The sequence below is a fragment of the Helianthus annuus genome, chromosome 1 (assembly GCF_002127325.2).
Source record: "Helianthus annuus cultivar XRQ/B chromosome 1, HanXRQr2.0-SUNRISE, whole genome shotgun sequence".
In the NCBI taxonomy this organism is placed as follows: Eukaryota; Viridiplantae; Streptophyta; class Magnoliopsida; order Asterales; family Asteraceae; genus Helianthus; species Helianthus annuus.
Window position 1 is genome coordinate 147,226,276 of NC_035433.2, and position 24,707 is coordinate 147,250,982.

The following is a 24,707-nucleotide window of genomic DNA, read 5'->3' on the forward strand; positions in this document are numbered from 1 at the left end:
AGCATTAAGAACAACTTTGATGCAACATTTATGGTTCTAAAATGAAGTCAAATCCCCATTTCACAACAATAAGTAAGAACAACTAGGGGTGCAAACGAGCCGAGCGGCTCGCGAGCTACTCTAGATCGGCTCGAGAAAAAGCTCGAAACGAGCCGAGCCGAGCCGAGCTTGAGCCTCAAAACAAAGCTCGTTTGTTTATCGAGCCCGAGCTCGAGCCTCACATGTGAAGCTCGTTAGGCTCGTTGAGCCTTAGTGTAAACGAGCCGAGTCAAGCCGAGCTTATTTAAACTTGTTTACAAGCCGACCTCGAACCTAAAAATAAGCTTATTTAGTAAACGAACCCAAGCCCGAGCTTTACTTATCGAGCTCGCAAGCCTAAAAAGTCTATTAGTTATATTATTTTTATTTAATATACTAATTAATAGATAATAAACGAGCCGAGCCCGAGCCGAGCTCAAGCCTGGCCGAGCTCGGGCTCGGCTCGTTTGCACCCCTAACAACAAAGACTAACCTTAAAAACCGGCACAAACCTAAGCATTATTAAATTAACACTTTAACAGAAATTACAGTATATCCTCAATACTCAAATCTTTGCAGAAAAAAACAAATTCACAATCCTACAAATCAAACCTGCTTGTTCCTTGCTACATTTTCGGTTTCGTAAAGCTACCTAAAGCAGTCAAAAATTTTCAACACGTAATGCTTCGCATACCGTGCGTTTTTTAGCAGTAACATCATCGTAAGCGTCTCCGGCAATAACCATATTCACAGCATGAATATAAAACGCTACCGGAATTTCAACAAATCTTGGATTTTGACGGAAGTCGAGCTATGTACAACAATCGATGCACAGAGTACATGTCTTGTTTAAACTGGTAAATCATCCAACGCGTACCCGTCGAATACGAACTCGTTTTCCGGCTGTCCAACGCCTTCTTGTTGTTGATGCTGCTGCTGCATAACAAAATCGACAGTTAGTATTTTGTTTACATGTTCGAAGGGTTATAAGGGTATTTTAGTCATTTACTAGGTTTAGAAACGTACGTGCTTTAGAACTGCGGCTAGAAGATCATCTTGACCGTATTGTTCAGAGTATAGTGTACTATGGCAGCTTCCATCGTTATCGTTTTCGGTCTTGACATAAGTGGTACGATGTTGACCAACATTTGACCCGTTATGGTGAGTTCTAGTTTCAAACCCTTGAGACAACATCACCTTACCACTAGTTATATTACGATTCTGCCCTCCCATATCTCGGCCCGAACTACGGTTATGTTGAAGTAACAACGGATTTGAGGCATCCAATCCTGTTTGGATTGTATGTTGATTCTGGTCAAAGGTCAAACCGACATCTGGTAAACCCCAATCGCGATTCTGATTCAAATCGTTAAAAATATCGTAACTTGGAACGGTCCCTTTTCTCGAGACCTTCGTATCTAGGTTCCTGTCACCTTGGAGGGCTGATGACGTATTCGGAAGATTTGGAATTCCCAAATTACCCCCGAGAGAATAACTACTTCCGGAAGAATCAGTTTTGTGACCCATCGAGAAATTAACGAGAGACGAGGCTTGTGATACCGATACGACGGGATTGTAAACCGTCGGTGCCATGTCAACCACTCCGCCACGTGTCAACATCTCGTTGGACATAACGGGCTGCCTCAAGCCATTATGAACATTTGTATTCAACTGAGCTTGGCTTTGGCTTTGACTTTGACTTTGACTTTGACCACCCATCTGCATCAGAACGAGATTGTTCATGTTTCCTAACGAATGCTGGCCCGATTGATGCATACTCACAAATTGCTTCGGTTCCATGTTCGTAGGTATTCCTGGAAGTAAGTTTATTTGTTTGCTACTATTATTATTAGTCAAATGTTGACTTTGGACTTCTGGGTACCGTGATTTCGGGTTTTCGAAGCTGAAAATGTTTCGTTGATCAATAACCGGCACCGAGATAGTAGACTTCAAGTTAGTTGACCGGCCCAGAGCCGCAGCCTGAAGAGTTGCAAGACTTTGTGGAGGAAGTTGACCGAGTTGACCACTGGCTGCTAGCGCTTGAAGATCAAGCCCGTTAAGCGACGACATTGAACCAAAGCCCGGATCGGGCCCGCCCATAAAGCCCGTGTTCATCCCTCCTGGATGTTGCGACCCGCTGAGTCTTCTAAGATAAAGACGGTATTTCTGCAACAAAATATTGAAGTTGTGATGAATAAAAGTATTTAATGCATCACATAACAAGTCAACAACGAACTAAAACTCAAAACCGAAAGAGTAAAATGCCCTTTTCGTCTCTAAGGTTTGGCCAGTTTTGCGACTATCGTCCAAAGGTTTGTTTTTTCGCATCTGGATCCAAAAGGTTTAAAATCTTGCCGTTTTCATCCTGCTCATTAACTCTATCCATTTTTCTCCGTTAAGCCAGAAGTATTTTCGTCTTTTTATAAAGGGCAATTTGGTCTTTTGAGAACTTGTACATTATGCTAAATGCTTGTACATAACGTGAAAAAAACCAAATTGCCCTTTAAGTTAGCAAAAAAGACATAACTACCCCCGACTTAACCGAGAAAAATGGATGGAGTTAACGAGCCAGATGAAAATGGCAAGATTTCAAACCTTTTGGATCCAGATGCGGAAAAACAAACCTTTGGACGAAAGTCACAAAACTGGCCAAACCTCATGGACAAAAATGGCATTTTACTCAAACCGAAAAAAAAAAAAAAAAAAAAAAAAAAAAAAAAAAAAAACTCGAAAAGAAGTTTACTTGAAGATGGCTGGCAACATTTTCTCGAGTTAGCCCGGGAACATTCATTAACTCCAAGATTTTCTTCGGGACGGCCTCTGTAGAAAGGGCAAATTAGTAATTTTACATCAACTTAATCGTTAACAATACAAAAGGTGTAAAAAAATTTGACATACTATCGATTCCAAGTTGATTAACGGCTGCTACAAACTGTTGATGGAGTTCAACCGACCAAACAACCCGAGGCTTCTTTAAGGAAGAAGACTCGTCCCGTTCGTCTGCTTCATCGTCCTCGTCTTTCCTCCTTTTCGTGTTTTTCCAATTATGCCCTTCATTTGCAGACGACGAGTAATCAGGTTCTTCAGGCTGTTTCTGCTCATCAGCGCTTGCTGACTGGTCGAAATCTTTCCACTCGTGTTTACGTTTTCGAACCACGTGTTGCCATATGTTGCGTAACGCTTCAATCCGAACAGGCTTTATCAAATAATCGCACGCCCCGTGTGTAACGCCTTTCATAACTACACTCTTGCTGTCGTCAGCAGACATCACTGTAATTCGAGCAAATCCGTCAAATTTCATCGACAATTAGATCAAGAAATTGAAACCAAACAGATCACCGAATTCGAACGGTGATCAAGTCAACGACAAGATCAGAAACTAAAAGTCAAAACTGGAGATGTTGACTTACTAATAACAGGAAGATCCATTTCAAGCCCAATGTGTTCAAGCAATTTGAATCCATCCATATCAGGCATATGAACATCACTTATAACAACATCAAATCCATTCTTATTTTCCCTTAGATAGGATAAAGCAACCTCAGCTCTGTTACATTTAGTCACTGCAACAGTTTGACCAAAAAAAGTCAAAATTGAAAACCTCAAAATCAACCACTTTTAACAATTCTAACCCAAAAACTTCATCATGATCATAACAAGCCCTAAATCTAACTGGGTTTTTGTCAATTTTAATTTTCCACCACAAATTAATAATCTTTTTAAGATTTTTATGGATATTATTATGGATAGAACAGTACCTTCATATTTGCAGTGTCTAAGCATCTTCTCCAAGATCATGAGACAAGTTGAGTCATCATCAACAACCAGCACTCTGAGACCTGCCGGAAACTGATCGGAGACGCCGCTGTCACCGCCGCCGGCGGCGGCGGAGGACTTCCAAGAACCGCCACTAGAACTGGGCATCATGGGTTGCTTGTTGACCACTTGACCACCACCAAGATTCATTGATTTGTTGAAATAAAGACTTAATTACCCAAAAAGACTCATGGGTATGAATCAAAATAGATAAATTTGATTGCTTTTAGACAAAAAGATGAAAATCAAGATGAATTTCTTGCAAGATTTGGAGTTTTGGAGAGAGAAGTAGGAACACTTCAAAAAAGATTCATTAATTTCTTGAAATGAACACTTAATTACCCAAAAAAATTCATGGGTATGAATCAAAACAGATAAATTTGATTGCTTTTAGACAAAAAGAAGAAGATTAAGAAGAATAGAAGCAAAAAGAAGCTGAAATTCTTGCAAGATTTGGAGGTTTAGAGAGAGAGAGGATGAAAGGGGGAAGAAATTATTGGTTGGTGTTTGTGAGATTTATATTGGCACATGGCTTTGTGCTTCAATTTCTGAAGTTTTTTTTTTTTTGGATTTATTTTTGTTTTAATTTTTAATAATTAATTATTTAGTTTTGTATTTTATTTTATTATATTATATTGTTGCTGATGCTGATTAGAAAGTGGGTCTCTCCGTTGAGTGTGGATCCAGCTCATGTATGATGTTAACTAACCCATGCCAGCCAAACCCATATCACATGTGCAAGTGCAAACATGTCATACATGATACATGACTTATTTACTTTCTTTCATGTCTTGACAATTAAAAATGACATTTTATATTACAATAAGGGTGTTTACTGTTTATGTGTTTATATGTTTATATATAGCTAATTCTATTTTTATACCTCTAAATTCTTAGTCTCATTACTTTTTTTACTTTCTCTTTCCACATGTAGTTGAAACGAACTGAACCGCTTAACCAAAGGCAGTAGGTTCGTTTGAATGTATACAGTCGATTTATAGTTTAGTGTTGACTGTTTAACAATTTTTGAGTTTGGTTTACCGTTTAGAACCAGAAAACAAAGTGTAATCTGTAAATCGAACCTGTTGCTAGACATTTATGTTTTCCCTTTTAAGAATATTATTTACCATCCTCATGAATTATCCTTATTATTTGAAAAATGGTATAATACTACGCTTTTAAAAAGATTTTGACTTGAAACCGTTAAACTGTTGACAACCATATTGGTTTGGTTTGTTATGATAAAAACAATATTTAGCGGTTTGGCTTAAAATTTTCGTTAAAACCAGCCAAATAAAATTGTGAGCATTAAACATAATATATATATATATATATATATGTATGTGTATGTATATATGTTTATTTTCTTTATAATAGAGCAATATCCACTTCAAATCTTCAATGGTGCCGGAGGAAATCAAGATTTGGTCGTTTATTTAAATTAAAAAATGGCCTAATCGACAAGCTTTAAAATGGTCGTGCTGATGCATGTCTATTAACTGTTTAGTATGTATAATTGTATGTATATATTCGCTGGTATGTTGCATACCTTTATTAATATTATTATTTATCACCGTTATAGTTAAGTTCCTTAATTATGAAAAATGATTATAATTTGTAAGATGTGGTAGTAAAAGTTCAGATTAAGTACATTTACGTATATGTTTTTATTTCTCTTATTTCGTCCAATGGTCTTGTAATATCCATGAACGATTTCCATCTTTGAACGATATTTCTTTATTTTCAAAATACTATATCCTAAACTGAATTGAGAACTTGATTCCATATGTGGAAGTTACTAAATTTGAGTAAAGCTGACTGATTTTAGACCATCTTATTATAGTTTTACTATTTTGAAACAATATATTCCTTTCATTCAATGTAAATTCTTCGGCTAATAATTCATTCTATTTCCTCATGACTTTATAATTTAGTGGTATTTTGGTAGTTAGATAACACTTATGGATTATTAGGTCTTATGTTCGATTCTCACAAGAGTGATTTTCCCAGATTTATTGAGTTTCCTTCTAAATTAGTGTATAGGCATTATTGTCTAGTGGAGATGGATATGATCGGGTGGTTCCGCCGGTGGCACGATAATACTCTAGTGGTCATTCAGTGATCCAAATTTGTAATTCAAAATAATAATAATAATAATAAATAGTATTCCTTTTTATATTTAACAATGTTTTTTTAGAGTATTTTGGTGTTCACTGAAATTATAATATGACTAAGAGAGTAGGGATCTTGTACATTAATCCAGAAGTGTGAGAAGTGTATTTTAACACGATATATAACACTATATAACACCATATAAACACCATATAACACTATGTAACACCATATAACAGCATATAACACTATGTAACACTATATAACATTATATAACAAATATAACACTATACATCTATATTAGACAAAATATAGTGTTATATTTGTTATATAATGTTACATAGTGTTTATATGGTGTTATATGATGTTACATAGTGTTATACGGTGTTTATATGGTGTTATATAATGTTATATATAGTGTCATAATACACTTCTTATACTTCTGGATTAATGTACAGGATCCTCTATCATGGAATTTATAATACATATTTTCTTAAAACACGTATTCAGCACCTATTTAAAATATTATTTTCGAAGGTTGAAAATAATTTAAAGGGAGTTAATAGTTATCTTCATTCCCATGACACTGGTATGAGATTGTCCAAATCTTCATTATTGTAGCATCTTCAAAACTCTGAAAATAAAATTGTCATCATGATTATGACGAAATGAATGAAAAATAATACTACTAATTTTTTTTTTTTGGTGGTTTTTTTTGGTGAAGATTCAGAGATATAAGTTGACATACAAGTCCTTATTGATGTTTCATTTTATGGATTCTTTTTATACATTAGCAAAAAATTCCTATGAATATATCTAGGTACAACCTTAAAATATCTAATTAAAAAAATACCAATATTCATCCAAGTTATTAGAATCAATCATATAACATAGTTAATACAATTTTTTCTTTAATATTTTAGTTACAACCTTAACTATGTTAAAGTTGGGCAAAGTTTAAAAAAATATAAGAAATACAGATCATAAATAAAAAGATAATATATTTAAATTTTTCTTAGACAAGTTCATTATAAAATCATTTCACCTAAAAATATACGAAATCAATAAACGCTTATATATTTTGCTTTAAATATGATATGTAACTATGTAAGTCGATTATACACATTATTTGATTATCACGATTTTCTAGCTTCGGAAATTAACATAAAACTTACTTAATAAAGCTAGTAAATTGATGATCCAAGAAATGGAGAGCAATGCTAAGCTAAAGAAGCCATAGTTCGAAAACCCTTCCCACATCTAACACTAGAAAATTACGTTTTTGCCATTTTCTTTATGGAATTACTCAAAAATGGTGGTCAACATAGGTTGTATAATCATTCATGCTACAACTTCCAAAAACTTTTGTAAAGTAAACAGCCAAATTCTGTTTTTAATAGTAGACACTTGATTGTAAAGCAAAGTATCATTCCATACTAAATCATATTCTTTTTTCTTTTCTTTTTCTTGCATCAACAAATCAATAGTACATACTATCCGTTTTATAAATACATTTTTATTTGGTAAATAGTTTGATATTTGTTATCTTTTAAATACCTATAATACTTAGACAAAAATTATGAATAGCTTCCGTCGAGATTTTTGAGCTTCACAACAAGTTCGGGGGTTCGAACGCCCCCTCCCGCCCCTTCTATACTTCGCCCTTGAGTGAGAAGTCGCATGATACATGAGAAGTACAGTTTACGGGAGAGGAACACCATGGTTCTGAGATGGGTGGTGAGAGAAAGATGTTCCGAAACGTGAGGGCGGACAGAGAAGTTGTTTCATGAGGACAAACAGAGAAGTTATTGTTCGTGAGGGCATGGGAGCGGCAAACTGACAGTGGTGTTCGTGACTTCCCATTTTATTGATGCTCTAACAAAAAAATTGCAAACAAAAATGGGTTTTGTAATCAAATAAAAGACGATAAACTTGATTTTCGACTTTTAAGATGGACTAAGTTCAGGTGGTCCGGATTCATCATAAAAAAACTCCATTGATAAAACCCCTATAAAGGACAAGTTTTTATTCGATTGTCAACTTTTGAAATTTAAACCTCTAATTGTCATTCCTTTGCTTTATATCAATGACCAACTTACAACCATTGACGATTATTTTTTATCCGTTTTTTTTTCTTTATTGAAAAATAATGATAAAATGTTGTATTGATTAGAAAACCCTAGAATTTTATATTTTAAATTATTTAACAACTATATTAACTAAGCTTGGAGCTTAAAAACATTTATTTAACAACTATATTAACTAAGCTTGGAGCTTAAAAACATTTATTTAACAACTATATTAACTAAGCTTAAGCTTAAAAACATTTATGACAGTAGTCGCCACTATCTATTTCTTTAGTCAAAGGTTAGAATATACCCACATGCTCATGGATTCATCAATAATTGAATCCACGTCTAGTGAAGTTGTTTTCTTATTCAGTTCAGTTATTTTATAACAAACACTAGTTTTTATAGTTTTTTATTTTTATAAGTATTATATATTTCTCATGAAATTTGTTAGAAAAAATAAACTTAAAAGTAACAACCTTGAGAAACCTTATCAACTGTTCACACTTATATGGTGGTGTATCCTTAAGACGGCGTGTTAAATATTCAAGTATGGTGGTGTATCCTTAAGATCGCGTGTTAAGATTTTTGTGGTTTGTTTAGGACTCAGAACTCTACGTGCACCCACATGTTTTGCTTAGGTTTGTAATACCTAAACACGATTTCGATAAAGAGTCAGGTTTTGACTTTGAGTGGTAAACACAAAGTGGATTTTCTATGCTTTTTTAAGGTTACCAAACACTCATTTGCATATACACACACATAGACACACTATTGGTTCGAATTAATAACATAAACATAATTTGGAGGACATAGGGTTTAATATTATGTGTTAAGCAAGATTTGAAGAAGTATTTGGGTTGAAGTTGGATTGTATGGATAATTGGATATGTGGGTTACTAGCTAGGTTTCGTTCATTAAATTTTCTTTTATATAGAAAAAGCATTGCATTTGATAACCGAAAAATAAGGTGGCATTTGGTATTTTGCTTAGGAATCAATAAGGATGATGGTTTGATTGATTTAGATAAGTGAACAATAATGGGTATTGATGCATATTGTAATATCTTATAGAAACCCCAAGGTGGGTGACCTTCCGGTAAAAAGGGCAATAAACTCAAGGTGGGTGAGCTTCCTGTAAAAAAGACATTTTTTTATGATAAGTGTGAGAAAACATTAGAATTGACATGTAGGTATTATGTTTTGGACTTAGGCATGATGTTTTGGGTTGTTTTGGTAAGAAAAACAATAAACATAACAATTTAAGACAAAATACAATGAATTCTAGGCATGAAATTTAAGACATAACTAAAACACACTAATTAACACTTAAAACACACTACTTAACGTCTTTGACATGGTGTTTAAGTTTTAAGACTAGAATTCATTGCATTGTATCTTAAATTGTTATCTTTGATATTTTTCTTGCCAAAAACAACCCAAAACATCATACCTACATCCAAAAGGCATCCAAAACATGATGACTACAAAGAGCGATCAAAACAAATTTAGATGATATCGCTAATAATTTTATTTGAGCAATAACATCCCAAATGACGCGTAAACCGCTTATAATTTGTCAATATATAGATCACCTAATGTGAGGATAAGATGGTCGAGAACTTGTCAAAGTCTTAAGATAATTTTAGAAGTGTTTTTAAAAGCGTGTCAGAAAAAGATGAACAACAATGCCCATGATTGGATGGACTTTTAAATCACCTATGGTTTTGGTAGGTCAATGAGGCTTGAGAACCAAGTGTTTTTATGGTCCTCAATAGGTTGTACCTTCCAACTAAGGACCATGTGTTCACTCAAATAGGCCAACCTTTGAAACTTTAACATGTTAAGTTTCTACTTTTAGATATAATAATTGTGGTATAGTTGATTAATAAATGAACTTAATAGCAGATTTGTTGATAATGACACGAGTACGTTTCTTTATCAAGTCGTAGCGTATTAAACCGGATTGAATTGAATGTAGCTACTTACATAATTGTACCTTTCTTGTTTTTTCGAACGGCAAATTTCTTTACTCCTGTCGTCTGTGGGACTCGAACCCAAGACCTCCTCCTCCCAAGGTGTTTAAATGCATTACATTTCATGTTTTATAAACCTTTTTTGACGTGTGATTGAACAAAACACAATATACCATGGATTGATAGAATATAAAAAATGAATTTACCAATAAGGTACACGTGATTAATAGATGTACTTAATTGTAGATTTGATCATAATGACAATAGAATGTTGTTCTTCACCATTTTGAAATCTAATGATTTTTGGGTTTGTGAATTTGAAATATAAAACATGACGATTACAATAAAGTGACAGATAAACGGGTAACAAATTGCATCATAACTACGTTATGAATATCTCTTTAAGGATTGAAAAAAGCTTTTGTTATCATGATTTCTTGAATTTAGTTGAATGTAATGAATACTCTACCCTTGAGAGAAGTTGGTAATCGATTGTTTTCATTTAAGTTTTATGTATCATGTGACATGGGGATAAGAAGGAAGTTGACCAAAGAGGTGTCATTTTCTGAAGGTACAAAAATGCAGTTGCATTCCACCATCCAAAGTGATTGGAATTTCATCCGGGGTCCCAATTCTTTTGATTGATTTATCACAATTAGGCCACCCGGGGCGGTGGCATATTTGTACGTGATGGAACTTTTCAAAGCGTGGAAAATCACAAAACACCACCGCCACCTTCATTTTTCACGCTGTCATTTTTATAACGCGTGCTAATTTTTGACGTGTGATGATTTGAGTGTTGTGAGGGAAATTGTTGGGTGTGGTGGTGAGTGATGGACATTTTCACTAAAAAAGGTTGTGAGTGATGGAATAATGGTTGATGACATGACGGAACTTGATTAGATGTTGTGAGTGATGGAATTTGTACAAGTGATAACCACCCTACCCCTTATTATGTGTTTGATAAAGAGGTCAAACATGTAAAGTATTAACACATATTTATTTACATGGTATATTCAAAAACCTTTTTATGAAATTATAAATTTTCGCAGTCCGTCTGTCGCTAAGTTCTAGATGTTTTTTTCGGACCTGATCATATAGTAAAAAACACCAAATTAAATTTCAAATATATAATATTGGTTTTAAAAGACGTGATGCGCCCCAGGGCGCTTAGATCCTAAAAGGCAAGGTGTGAGACGAGAGCTTCATGTACACGATACGTTAATCGAGGGAATCGACCCCTTTTAGGGTGTAAGAGCATTCACATCCAATCCATCAAATTATACATACATTTCACTAAAAAACAACTCCTATATCAATATATTTACACTAAAAACAAATATTTTTTCTCTCTCCTTTCAATTAAATAATATTATCATTACATTTTTCTCTCACTTCCACTCACAACCACTTTTAAAATATATTAAAAAATTATAACGGGTGAACAGTGTCCCCCCAAATATACAGATGAACAGTAACATTTTCTCTCTCCTCTACTCACAACCACTTTTTATACCCTTTATAATATAAAAACCCCTCCTCACATAATTTGATGGTTAGGATGTGAATGCTCTAAGGGGTGCTCACCTAATAGGTGAGTCCCCCATCTTACACGTAACCAACCAGATCAAGCCACGTCAACTCCCCTAATACACTCCCCTAATACCCCTTTTTGATGCGGCACTCCCCTATTAGGGGAGTTGGTTTTTTTTTTTTTTTTTTCTAAAATAATGCATGTTTGTAAATTAAAAAAGATTAATAAAAATAAAAATTAAATAAAAGACATTTCATTAAATTAAAAAAAAAAAACATTCGAACTAGAAAAAAAAATACATTCAACCTAGAAAAATATAAAAACAAACTACTCCTCGTCCGAATCAACTTCAAGGTGAGGCAAATCTAAACTTCCGAGATGCTCAACGAGATCGTGTTTTAGCCTCCAATGCGTGTCTTCGTCAATGAGCTCCGTATAGGCTGTATCATCGAAGACGGGTTCGACTGGAGGATCTTGAATATGAACCGGTGCTATCGCCCTTCCGTCGTCTTTTATAATCATGTTGTGTAAAATAAGGCACGTATACACGATGGACCTTATCTTTCTCACCGTTTTCGAACGCATTGGACGATTTAGTATTCCCCACTTCGACTTTAACACACCAAACGCCCGTTCCACATCTTTTCTTGCGGCCTCGTGTTGCCTCTTGAACTTTTTTTCGTTCGGGTCGTGTGGATATGGAAAAGACTTCACAAACACGGACCAGGTAGGGTAGATCCCATCAGTAAGATAATACCCGCGTTTGTATAAGTAGTTGTTCACTTGAAATGGACAAGTTGGCGCCGTTCCGTTTCGTTGAGCAAGAAATAACGGAGATTGTTGCAGCACGTTGATGTCGTTTTGTGAACCCGCTGGCCCACAAAAAGCATGCCAAATCCACAAATCTTGAGACGCTACCGCTTCTAACATAACCGTCGGGTATTGATGATCGCCTCTCATGTATTGTCCACGCAATTCTGTGGGGCACATTCTCCAGACGAAGTGTGTACAATCCAGACTCCCTAACATACCAGGTAGGTGATGCCTCTCCTCATGAGCCTGATACAATAGCGCGATGTCGTGGCTCGTTGGTCTACGTAGGAATTCACCGCCATACCTTTTACATACCGTCTCGCAGAAATATTCAAGGCACTCACGAGAGGTCCTTTCAGACATATTTAAATACTCGTCCCCCTCGTCTGGTGGGTTACCGGTTGCAAGTTGTTTAATTGCCGAAGTAACCTTTTGCAACGGTGTAAAGCTTTTCTTCATTCTCCCGTCTAAGCCTTCTTGAAACCACTCGTCATACGCTTCCACGTCACTAACAATTTTTAGGAACAAAGACTTGGACATACGAAACCTGTGACGAAAAGTATCTTCACTAAATTTTGGATTTTCATCAAAATAATCGGCCATGAGTGTCTCGTGGCCCCCCACACGATCTCGACGGACATAATTTTTTTTACTAGACGATGCCGTGTCTAGTAGCTCCGCTTGTTGGATGAGATTTTGGAAGAAAACTAAGCTACTATCTCTTGACGATGCATCTCCATCGTCGGGAAAGTCGGGTAGGGTAGAAAGAAACGGAAACTTGGAATCCATTTTGTGTTTGAAAGATTGAGAGGAATGAGAGTTTTGGTGTGGGTTTGAGAGTTGTGAATGTGGTAAAAAAATGAATTAGATTGGTTAGTATATATTGTTTAAAAAAAATTGAATTTTTTTTTTTAATAAAATCGACCGTTTACCAATGGTCATATCATCGATCCACGCGCAAAAGCAATCGGTAAGGCCACACCCAAAAGCCACCCCGATTCGGGACCCCGCGGGGATGGCGGCGGTGTTCCCGATCGGGGAAAGGCTTCACCGAACCACTCCCCGAAGACGCCCCGTACACCCTTAGTTTTTGTTAAGGCTGTCTCTTACTTAATTTCTGAACTTCATTCATTAGGTAGGAGAGGCTTAGGGTAATACAATTGACTCATTTAATGGGGCTTATATAAATTAGAGTGAGTTTAAATTGGGTAAGGTTGAAGCCCAAGTTTAAAAGTTTAGATTTATTACATGTTTAAACTTATATGTTTAATTATATTTTGTTTATTTGTTTCGTAATAGTAATAAGTATAACTTTGTAAATTTAAAAGTTAATTGCCCATGGCTTTATAACCTACTGTCATCTTAGGAGTGAGATAAGGCTTTGGACCAATAGGTCCTGAGTTCGATTCTCACAATGCGGGTTTTTCTCATATTTATTGGGGTTCCTCCTGAATTTGTGTATGAGCATTATGCCTATTGGAGATGGATATGATCGAATGGTTCCGCTGATGGCACGATAATACTTCAGTGGTCCATCAGTGATTCAAATTTTTCGTGCAAAAAAAAGCTTAAAAGTTAATTGGGTAGGTGTCAAATATGCATGGAGGCGGTCAAAATTATATCGCATTCATACAACAAAATAATTAGGGTGTAAGCCACTTCGTTGGGACCTAAGGCTAGAGGGTATGGTGCCCATCCTCCTTTGGAGGATGATCCGTCACGTAGGCGTCACATCATAGTCCTCCCAAGGATGGTCCATCCCACAAAATTAGTGGAAATGGGAGGATGGTCCTAGATGATCATACCCCACCACTTTTATTTTTTTTATTTTTTTAATCTCTATGCACCATGTACAAGTAGTAATGCCTGATGTACAAATCACTAAAACTTCATTAATCTTTATTTTGAAATTCAAACACAAACAAAGGGGCCCACCAGATTGGATCGTCTTGATCGTCTAGAGGTCGCCGGTGAGGACGGGGACGGGGACGCGGGAGGGGGGGATGGTGTTATGGCGGCGCCGTTCCTAGACGAGTATGGGGACGGACCCCATATTCACCAGCCTAATAAACACGTCTCTAACTTTGTAGAATAGTGATCAAATTTCTAGTATGTTCCGGTGTTCCACTAAAATTACTCATTTTTTTTAAACTCAAGTTTGATTTACTATTCCAATTTTATGCATTTATTTGGTCACCATAATGATGTGGCAACCAGCAAGTCATAACGTTTTTTTATACCTATTGCTTAGGTTGATTATATAGAAATGACTCGACTTCTTTAGTTTAAAAAAATAAAATTCATTTTCTTTTGGTTTAGAAAGTAGTCATTTTTTATCTCTTGAAGTCCAAAAATGGTCATTTTTAATTATTTAAATTAAAAAATATATTCTTTTAGTCTTTAAATTTGAATAAATAATCATGTTCTATGTTTCAACCTTAAATAAGACTAAAATATTATGAAAACCGAAAAAGTAAAGAGACATGAAGAAAAAAAGTTATGATAGTCTTTACCCTGATCAAGAAACAAGTTATTTCCACAAAAGACACAATGAATAACTCAAACTTAATAAAGAAAATAGGCATGAAAGAAGGTTATGAATGATAAATTAATAATCATTTGCTAAGCTGACAATTTAGAGAAAGAAACTTTAAGGTGAGTGGTATGGAAATTATACTAAGTGAAGCAAAACATATGCTTTGATCATTGAGATCTCCATAAAACACCATAAAATTTTAGGTAGTTGTTCCATGATGCTCAATTGATAAGTTTTAAAAGAAAGTGATGTTATTGTGTCAATTTATTTTTTTGAATATGATTTCTCTGAAATACTGCATTCACAATCATCCATATTGTGTGCCAGTTTTGTTGCTTGTGGTCATCATAATAAAGCACCTTGAAATCCAAATGTACATGAAAACATGTTAAACAAAATCATATCCTAAAAAAATACATTCTTATTAAAAATTTTGTATTATGGATGTTGTAAAATACAACTAAATACTATCGAGTTTTGAATCATCTTTCTAAATCATATTTGAGAACGAAGAATGGTGCTTATTGTCGCCATCAAGGAACTTTTTGAATCTTTGATTGGTAAAGTGTAAAAAGGAAATAACTTTTCACTTATATTGCATCTCTCAGACTTCCTATGTCCAACCCGTCAAGCTCTTTCGACACTAAGATTTTTTCCCAACATATTCAACAAATTTTATACTCGCCCACATAAGTTTTTTTGTCTGATCAGATTTTTCAGTTAACATCTAATTTTTTCCCCCTTTTAATGAAGGGCAAAATGTCTTTTAACGTTTTATTATACCTAATTAAAAAATCTGACCATTTTGCCATTCGTTAAAAGACAAGAAAAAAAAGAACAAAAAAGCTGAATGTTAATTAAAAAATCTGACCAGACTTTGCTTTTGGATGAAAATGGCAACAAAATTGAAACCGTAAGGACCCAGATTCAAAAGATTTGACTTTTGGACTAAAATGACAAAAGTGACCAAACCTCAGGGACCATTTTGCCAGTTTACTCTTGTATTTTTAGAGTAAATTGCTAAAATCGTCCTTGAGGTTTGTGTATGTTTGTCATTTTCATCCAAAACAACTTTATTTTTGGATAAAAATGACAAAAAAATCTAATTTGCTTTGCCATTTTCATCCAACTTTATCATGAAGATAAAAAAAAAAAAATCCAAACATCTAATTTGCTTTATTTTGAGATTTTTTGTCATTTTCATCCAAACATCTAATTTGCTTTATTTTTTCTATCAAACATTTGGATAAAAATGACAAAAAATCCCAAATCTTAGGAACGATTTTGACAAAAAAAGCCAAATCTCATGGACGATTTCGGCAATTTACTTTGTATTTTTTAATTATAGAATTTGTTTTTCGATGGTATGCAAAAACATAAAAGAAACATTGAAGCCGCTCCTAAAGAAGCCAACGTATCAACCGCTCTACAAAGACCCCTTTCCCTTTGCTTGCTCCATTTGAAACCCTAACACCCTTTTGCGCCTCTTCCGCTTGAAGACTTCACCCTCTCGCTCTCAAAATTCTCCTCAAAAATCACATTTGGTATTCTTATTCGACCCTCTATTCTTACAATTTTCCTTATTTTTTATGTCATTTTGATGCGGTCGCTTTATCAATCTCGTCTTTTATTTTTTAATTAGTTATTATCACATATTCTATTGCACATGTATGTAACTATGTGTACGTATGTCGTTTATTATTTGTAATACTTAGGGCATGTTTGGGTAAGCTTTTTGAAACAAGTTATTGACTTATTGGCTTTTTGAAAAGTCATAAGCTCTAAAATGATGTTTGGCAAAGAGGGTGTATGTGAGGGGGAAAAGCCAATAAGTCAATAAGTCACAAAATCCTGACTTTTCCAAGAAGCCAATAAGTCAATAAGTTGTTTCAATAAGCTTACCCAAACATGCCCTTAGTATTAACTGTTCGTGTATGTATGTATATGTTGATTGAGGTACTAATTTTCAACTGATATGTGCATTTGGGGCCAAATTTGGGCACTATTTTCATTTAATGTGTTAATTAGGGACCTGTTTGCAGGATTTTCATGTAACATTGCTGTAAAAGATTAAATATATTGACTTTTTTAGACTTTTCTTTATATGTTCATGAGCTTAGCCGAGCTAGGTAGGGGTGTTCAAAAAATTCGTGTATCGCAGCTCGCTCGAAACTCGCTCGAAAAGAGTTCGAAAAGAGCTCGGCTCGAAATTGGCTCGGTTGTAAACAAGCCAGCTCGGCTCGACTCGGTTTGTAAACGAGCCGAGCTCGAGTTTGGCCTGGCTCGGCTCGCGAGCTCGTGAGCCAGCTCGATAAGGTTTACATCCTTCATTTTTTTGTCCCACATCGCTCAGAAGACAAAAACTAAGGGAGTATCTCCCCTATAAAAAAGATACAGAAAATGTACAAAGTGAGTTAACTATTTATACTTGCATATTTAGCCATTTTGTTAAATATAATTGCAATTATGACCCTTAGTCAATGAAAAGATTCATTTTTAGGGCTTTTTAAGTAGTAAAATTTGCGATTCTTTGCTAGTTCGAGCTAGATTGAGCCGAGCCGAGCTAGCTTGAATTTTAATCGAGTCGAGCTCGAGCCTCAAATCTCAGCTCGATTTGAAATTCGAGCTCAAGCCGAGCCAGCTCGAATTGAGTTTGAGCTGAGCTCGAGTTGGGCCGAGCTCGGCTTGACTCGGCTCGTTTACAGCCCTAGAGCTAGGGCAAGCTCAGGCTCGGCTCGGCTCGGATTTGAAACCGAGCTTAAAATCTAAGCTCGGGCTCGGCTTGGTTTTAAACCGAGCTGGCTCGGCTTGGTTTGGCTCGATTTTAAAAATAAAAATTAATACATAGCTCTCAAAATTCAGTATTCTAAAATATTATTCACTACTTCAAAAGAACATATTTAAAATAAGTTCAACCTAATACATTACAAGCCAAAATCACCGCAAAATAAGTTTCATATTTCAAGTAAATACAATATTTGTTAATTAGCATGACAATCAACCTTTAAATATGTCATAGATATCAAACTACAAGCCTAAATACATGTAAATAATAATCACCTTTTTGTAATATATTAGATGTATATAAAAATAAAATATATTATAAGTAAAATAATTCGAGCTAAGCCGAGCCGAGCTACCAAGCGAGCCAAACCGAGCTACCAAGCGAGCCAAACCGAGCTATTTTGGCTCGTCACGAGCCGAGCCGAGCTAGGCTCACTTTCTAACCGAGCCAAGCTGGCTCAGCTCACTTTCAAACCGAGCCATATTGAGCGAGCTTTATCCGAGCTAAATCCGAGCGAGCTCCGAGCCGCGAGCTTTTTGGCCAGCCCTATTTATAACCATTTTGTTTTGTTTTTATTTATTTATTTTTTTTAGACTTTTCTTTATACCATCTTGTTTTGATTTTTTTTATCTATGATTACACATTAACAAATAGGTTACTGTGTAACTCTCATTTTGTTCTTAGTTTCTTTCCATGATTTGTCTTATGTTTAATTTTATTTATAACATTGTTTGTGTTAGTTTCTTATTTGATATTTATCAATTATTGAGTCATATTAAGCTGCTTAATGTTATTTATTATCATTTGTTTTTTTTACCTGATCCATTTTGACCGCAATTTATGTATTCGCCACTGTATGTAGTTGTATGTATGTGTGTGCGTGTGTGCGCGCGCATGCTATGTAGTTGTATGTATATATAATATATGTTGTTATATGTTCGAATAACTCTCATATTATATTGCTTTTTTTGTTTAGTATTAAAATATCGCTATGTCTAAAAGAGGCAAACGCGGTGTTGCTTCTTGCTCAAAGAAAATGACAGAGGATGAACTGTACATTGAATTCGACGAAGATATGCTCCCGATAGGTGTGAACAAGAGTAAATTTTCATCATGGTTAGGATTGACATTGAGAAAAAGGTTTTCGTACCATATCGATACAAGCAAATTCGAAAAGCATATGTGGGATGATCTATGGTTACATGTTAAGGTATTTTATTTGATGTTTCGTAATTTTTTAGACGCACGAAAATATTTGTTATTTAACTTTTGTTTTGTAAATCATTAGGAGCATTGGAAAATTCTAGACGATAAGCCAAAGCAAGTTTTGATTAAAAAAGCGAAGAAAAATTGTACCACTTGGAGAAGTAAGCTTGTTAGAGAATTTGTAAATAATAACGAACGTCCTTTTGCGAAGTATCATTATCTCGATCAATCAAAATGGAATGAATTTGTTGCGGCAAAGACTAGTGAGGCATTTTTGGTAAATGTTTATTATTATTATTTCTATTATTATTTTTATTGTTGTTATATTTTTGTTATTAGAGTAAAATGCTATTGCCTATTTTCGTCCCTCAGGTTTTTTTGCGATTTTCGTCAAAAGGTTTGTTTTTCCACATTTGGATGTAAAAAGTGTGAATTTTGCCATTTTCTTCCACCCAAGTCCCAACTAACTCCGTTTGTTTAATCTGTTAACTTGAAGGGTATTTTAGTATTTTTAATTAAAGTACAAGTTTATAATTCATAAGGTACATCATCTCTGTACCTTATGCATTATAAACTTACGCATTATGAAATTGTACTTTTGGTAAAAATACTAAAATACCCTTCAAGTTAACTATTTAAGCAAACGGAGTTAGTTGGGTGGATGAAGATGACAAGATTTCAAACCTTTTGGATCCAGATGCGGGAAAACAAACCTTTGGACGAAAGTGGCATACCTCAGGGACGAAAATGTCATTTTACTCTTGTTCGTATTAGTAACTTTTTGTTAATTTATGCATAGAAAAAAAGTAAGAAAGCAAAAGCAAGTGCATTACGACACAAATACCACCCCTGCACGGGACGCAATGGATATAGTGGTTTGAAAGAGAAATTCGATGATATATGGTCTCAACTCCTCACAAGTTACCCGTATCTTGAAGAGATTGAAAACGACCGTACTCAACTGTGGGTCACAAGTAGGGCAAGATTAAACAAACGAACCGGTTTGTATAAAGTTGAACATCTGCATGAAACAATCAATGATTTGGTAAATTCATATATATTTATATCTATATATAAATTAGTCGAATGTTTTAACATATATATGATTTTATAGATCTGTATTGAGCGTGAAATGAAAGCCGATGGTACCTATTATGAAGGGCGGGAAGATCCATTAACTAGATATTTTGGACCTGAGCACGGGGGCCGAACACGAATGGTTTCATGCATCATAGGTAATGGCGTTGATACGCGTATGATCTTTTTAGTATTTGTGTGTGTGTGTACATGTATATATATTTTTGTAATGTAATTTTTGATATTGGCTTTATAGGTAAAACACAAGTTCACAAAGGATCGCGTAAAGGTGGTAGGCAACAAAATCAGAATGATGCGCCTACCACTCAAATAAGAAGTGATGAGAGGGTGAACGTGAACAGCGAGAGACAAACGGTGGACGCAAGCTCTGATTTTCGTAGCTCCAGCTGTGAGTCGGGTGGATCGGATACCGACTATCCAGATATTCAGGTAGATATATATATACACACACACACATATATATAGAAAGTGTAAAATACATTACATCTTAATGTACATCACGTACGACAACATGCGTGATTATGGGTATAACGTGCGTGATTAATGTTTTTCAACATGCGTGATAAATGTTTTCAACATGCGTGATTTTCAAATGAACGTGCGTAATTATCTGTCGTACTGGTCGTACGTTAAGCCGTAATGTACGTTAACTGACCTCTCTCTCTCTATATATATAAATGTATATGTATGTGTGTGTGTAGATATATATATGTATATAGATGATAGATTGAAATGTTATACACATAATTGTTTATTAAAACGTTATATGGTTTACGCGTGTATTGTTATGGACGTATGATTTGACTGTAGAATTAACGATAGCTAAAGGGCATGCATATTATGGCTAGAGATAGGCCTTTACATACGAATTGCAAAAAAGATGGTTGTTTGAAAGTACAAGGGGATACCTGTCGTAATTCTATATACATATGTATTATAATTTTTATATGTATATATATGTGGTGAAAGGTTTAAATACAAAAGGCTCTTAACGTGCGACGGTACGCGACCACCAATATAACTTGCGTAATTATGCAAATAACGTGCGTAATTAGGGTTAACCTAACCCATGTGTAATTATGCAAATAACGTGCTTAATTAGGGTTTAACCCAACCCATGCGTAACTATGCAAATAACATGCGTAATTTGAGTTTAACACAACCCATATGTAATTGTGTATCATAACATGCGTAGTTATGTATTATAACCTATATATATATGTGTGTGTGTGTGTAATATATATACATATAATTTAATAAGAAAATATATGTGAATTACTTAAATTAATAAATGAGTCTAGTCGAGCTGAGCTCACTAGGCTCAGCTTGTCTCGTTTACACCTCTAATTATATCTTTGAATAGTATTTGACTATTTGTTTAGAGTAAACTTTCGTTTTGCTCCCTGCTGTTTGGTCACTTTAACGGTTTTGCCCCAAACCTTTAAAATAGCCATTTTCCTCCAGTAGTTTGCTATGGTTTTTCTATTTTGCTCCCCGCCTATAACTCCATCCAAATTGTCTGTTTTTTCATTTTGCTCCCCGCAGGGAGCAAAATGGAAAAACCATAGCAAACTATTGGAGGAAAATGGCTATTTTTAAAGGTTTGGGCCAAAACTGTTAAAGTGACCAAAACACAAGGAGCAAAACGGAACTTTACTCATCTGTTTTTTAATGAAAATGCTACACATGAATTTGTTATGTAAAAAGTTATTTAAGATTGCAATTGTTTGTTTGACTATAAAAGTCAAAAGCTAAACCAAGTGTGTGTTTGAGTAATATCTCATCCTTATTTAATGCAGACACCAGAGCTGGAGTTAGTTGTCAGAAATGCTACAAATATTGGAGTAATATCTCTTCTTTAATGTATTGTGACATAACTTATGCACAAAAGTTTGATTTCATTCCCGTTGCTGTTAACAGCAGGCCCGTGAGTCAGAGGATGACATCAGCCATCAGAAAAACAAGAGGAGAACGCCACAGGCCCGTGATTCAGAGGATGGCATCAGCCATCAGAAAAAGAAGAGGAGAACACCATCGAAGTCGGTGGTTAAAAAATCAACTGGTTTACTACAAGGTACTTAATTAGATTTTCTAAACGCTTGCTTACTTACCAACTTTTGTTTTTCTTTTACGGTTAACCCAAATTGAGCCGTTTTCACATAAATGAGTTGAGTTGAGTTTTTCATTTCTTTAGCAATTTTATTTTTATTTTGTGGTTAACTGAAATTGATCTGTTTTTACAAAAGGATTACGTGTTTGTCTTCTCTTTTGTGATATATATATAGGGTAAGGTTCATGCGAGAACCACCTTTATTGCGAGAACCAATGTGAACACAACCTAAAATACCTAAAAAAACCTAACACCCCCCCCCCCATGCTAAACCCCCAAAAAACCTAAAAAAATAAAAAAAAAACACATATTTTTTTAATATTTTTTACATTAAAATCGCTACTTTTTTTGGCTACTAAAAGTAGCGATTTTTTTATAAAAAATGTTAATTTTTTTTTTGTGTGTTTTTTAGCTGTTTTTGGTTGTGTTCACATTGGTTCTTGCGGTTCTCGCAATAAAGGGTGGTTCCTAACGGATCCTTCTCCTATATATATATGTATATATATATATATATATTTTCATACGAGTAAACCTGAAATGACCTGTTTTCACATAAATGAGTTGAGTTTCTTGTCTCATTTTTTACTTTATGATCAACCTAAGTTGTCCGTTTTCACACAAATGAGTTGGCTTTGTCATCGTTTTAGCAATTAAAAAAGTTTGCCATATTTTTTGTAATATAATTTGTATTTGCGAGTTGAGTTTGCCATCTTATAGCAATTTTATCTTTATTTTATGAGAAACCTAAATTGACCCATTTGTACTTTCGAGTTGAGTTTGTTATCTTATAGCAATTTTATCTTTATTTTACGAGTAACCTAAATTGACCCATTTTCTCGTAAATGAGCCTGGTTTGTCATCGTGTTAGCAATTTTGTTTTTATTTTACGATTAAACCAAATTGACCCATTTTCACATATAATGAGTTGAATTGTCACCTTTTTAGCTTTTTTTTTTTAAATTTTTTTACGGTAAACCGAAATTGACAAGTTTTCATATAGTTGGTCATCTTTTTTTGCAAATTTAATTTCTGTTTACGATTTACCCAAAATGACCTGTTGTCACATAAATGAGTTGTGTTTGTCATCTTTTTTAGCAAATTTTATTTTTTATGTTATAATTAACCCAAATCAAACCGTTTTCTCAAAAATGACTCTGGGTTGTCATTGTTTTAGCAATTTGTTGACCTGTTTCTCACATAAAGTCAACGAGTTGAGCGTCTCATCTTTTTTGCAATTCTTTTTTTTATGTTAAGGCTCACCCAAATTAATCCCTTTTCGCATAAACGAGTTGAATTTTTCATGTTTTAAGATATTATATTTTACGGTTAACCTAAATCGACTAGTTTTCAAAAAGGAGTTGAATTTGTCAGCTTTTTAGTATATATATTTTTATTTTACTTAATGTTAATCCTGACCCGTATTCTCGTTAGCGAGCCGAATTTGTTTTCTTTTTATATTTTTATATTAGGGTCAACCCAGATTGACCCGTATTCACATAAAGTGATTAAATATACCATCTTTATCAAAGTTATATGTTCACTTTGATTCTTACTTATTGGTGTATATAGCAAGCTCCAGTCGTAGTCCTCCTGATCACCATGTTAACTCAGTGAGTCAACCCAGTGCCGGAACCACCACCACCAACAACCAACAAGAATGGCCTTTTATCAAGCGGTCTCCAATGTGGGCCATCATTGAGTTACACTCTCAAAACCCACACTTTGCGCCACTGAAGAAAATGAACGAAGATTGTCGCGAGGGTTTAGCCATTGCTCACATCGTCACATTTGGCAATCTCGTTCAACGTCTTTCAGACATAAAACCGAATGATCCTGTTGACGTAATCAACAACAGTTTGGAAACGTTAAGTGACTTGGAGACTCATGGGTTTGACGTGGGTCCCATTAGACGGCGTTTAAACCAATTACTTTCTTTGAAAACCAAAATGTGTCGGCAAGAGGAAACGCGTAAAGAAGTTGAAAAGGAGCTTGAGAAGTGCGATCATGAAAAGTCTTTGGCGGAGAAAGAGATGGATCGGTTGAAAGAGAAGATGCGGGCGTTGAAGTCAAAATCGGAGCGTATTGCGACTAAGCAGAAGAGTATGAAGGAAGAACTTATGAGGTTTCAAACAAATGATTTGGAGGTTGATTTTGAAAAGCTTGTAGCAACTCCTTTGTAAGAAAGCTCTTCTTTTGGTGTTGTTGGACTTGTAAACTAATGCTTGCTGACTTGGAAAACTACTTTTAATTAATTAATCATGCTACTATAAGCCCTTTTGTTTCTATGTTAATGTGAAGAATATTGTTCATCTAGTTACATTTTTTTTTTGCTTTTAAGTTGATGTGTGTGTGTATATTAAGGCCTTAGGGGACACACAAAAGCAGGAAACAAAAATATATAAATTAAGATTGTTACAATTAATCAAGGAATTAACAGTTATTATTAATATTAATAAATAAATATAAATATTAATAGGGGTGTACCTATTGGCACACCCAATTGCCTATATGCACACCAAAAAGGTTTTTTTTTGTCCTATATGCACACCCTGCAGTGTCGAGCTGTGGTCAAAGCCCGGCATTTTGGTTCGGTCAACCAGACAAAAGACTGACGGGTGTCTGACGGGTCTGTTCA

General features: G+C 34.8%; 2 protein-coding genes across 6 annotated transcripts; one reads left to right on the forward strand and one right to left on the reverse strand.

The window, feature by feature from the left end:
- Positions 1-525: 525 nt before the first annotated feature.
- LOC110883863 (two-component response regulator ARR1) lies at positions 526-4,342 on the reverse strand. Of its 3 annotated transcripts, none has more exons than XM_022131523.2 (6): positions 3,777-4,342; positions 3,429-3,581; positions 2,917-3,288; positions 2,762-2,838; positions 1,045-2,184; positions 526-951 (listed from the first exon to the last, which is right to left on the reverse strand). In XM_022131523.2, the coding sequence occupies exons 1-6, from the start codon at positions 3,982-3,984 to the stop codon at positions 868-870; spliced, it is 2,034 nt and encodes a 677-aa protein (XP_021987215.1). In that variant the 5' UTR covers positions 3,985-4,342; the 3' UTR covers positions 526-867. The 3 variants fall into 3 exon arrangements, with proteins under 3 accessions (XP_021987215.1, XP_021987210.1, XP_021987224.1); XM_022131518.2 differs by having other exon boundaries at positions 526-954; XM_022131532.2 differs by having other exon boundaries at positions 527-948; positions 3,777-4,323.
- Positions 4,343-16,264: 11,922 nt separating this feature from the next.
- Positions 16,265-24,357, forward strand: LOC110883876 (DUF724 domain-containing protein 7). 3 transcript variants are annotated; one of them, XM_022131536.2, is made up of 9 exons: positions 16,265-16,417; positions 18,635-18,868; positions 18,947-19,141; positions 19,664-19,909; positions 19,979-20,099; positions 20,198-20,391; positions 21,762-21,806; positions 21,883-22,036; positions 23,642-24,357. In XM_022131536.2, the coding sequence occupies exons 2-9, from the start codon at positions 18,650-18,652 to the stop codon at positions 24,250-24,252; spliced, it is 1,785 nt and encodes a 594-aa protein (XP_021987228.1). In that variant the 5' UTR covers positions 16,265-16,417; positions 18,635-18,649; the 3' UTR covers positions 24,253-24,357. The 3 variants fall into 3 exon arrangements, with proteins under 3 accessions (XP_021987228.1, XP_021987235.1, XP_021987243.1); XM_022131543.2 differs by having other exon boundaries at positions 21,886-22,036; XM_022131551.2 differs by lacking the exon at positions 21,762-21,806.
- Positions 24,358-24,707: the final 350 nt, after the last annotated feature.

Excerpts from the sequence above, each read along its gene's own strand:
- LOC110883863 (XM_022131518.2), bottom strand. The coding sequence starts at position 3,984 with ATGAATCTTGGTGGTGGTCAAGTGGTCAACAAGCAACCCATGATGCCC. Across the intron at positions 3,582-3,776 it reads TAGACACTGCAAATATGAAG|TGACTAAATGTAACAGAGCT; the intron begins GTACTGTTCTAT and ends AAACTGTTGCAG. Across the intron at positions 2,185-2,761 it reads ATGTTGCCAGCCATCTTCAA|AAATACCGTCTTTATCTTAG; the intron begins GTAAACTTCTTT and ends ATTTTGTTGCAG.
- LOC110883876 (XM_022131536.2), top strand. The coding sequence starts at position 18,650 with ATGTCTAAAAGAGGCAAACGCGGTGTTGCTTCTTGCTCAAAGAAAATG. Across the intron at positions 19,142-19,663 it reads AGACTAGTGAGGCATTTTTG|AAAAAAAGTAAGAAAGCAAA; the intron begins GTAAATGTTTAT and ends ATTTATGCATAG. Across the intron at positions 19,910-19,978 it reads ATGAAACAATCAATGATTTG|ATCTGTATTGAGCGTGAAAT; the intron begins GTAAATTCATAT and ends ATGATTTTATAG.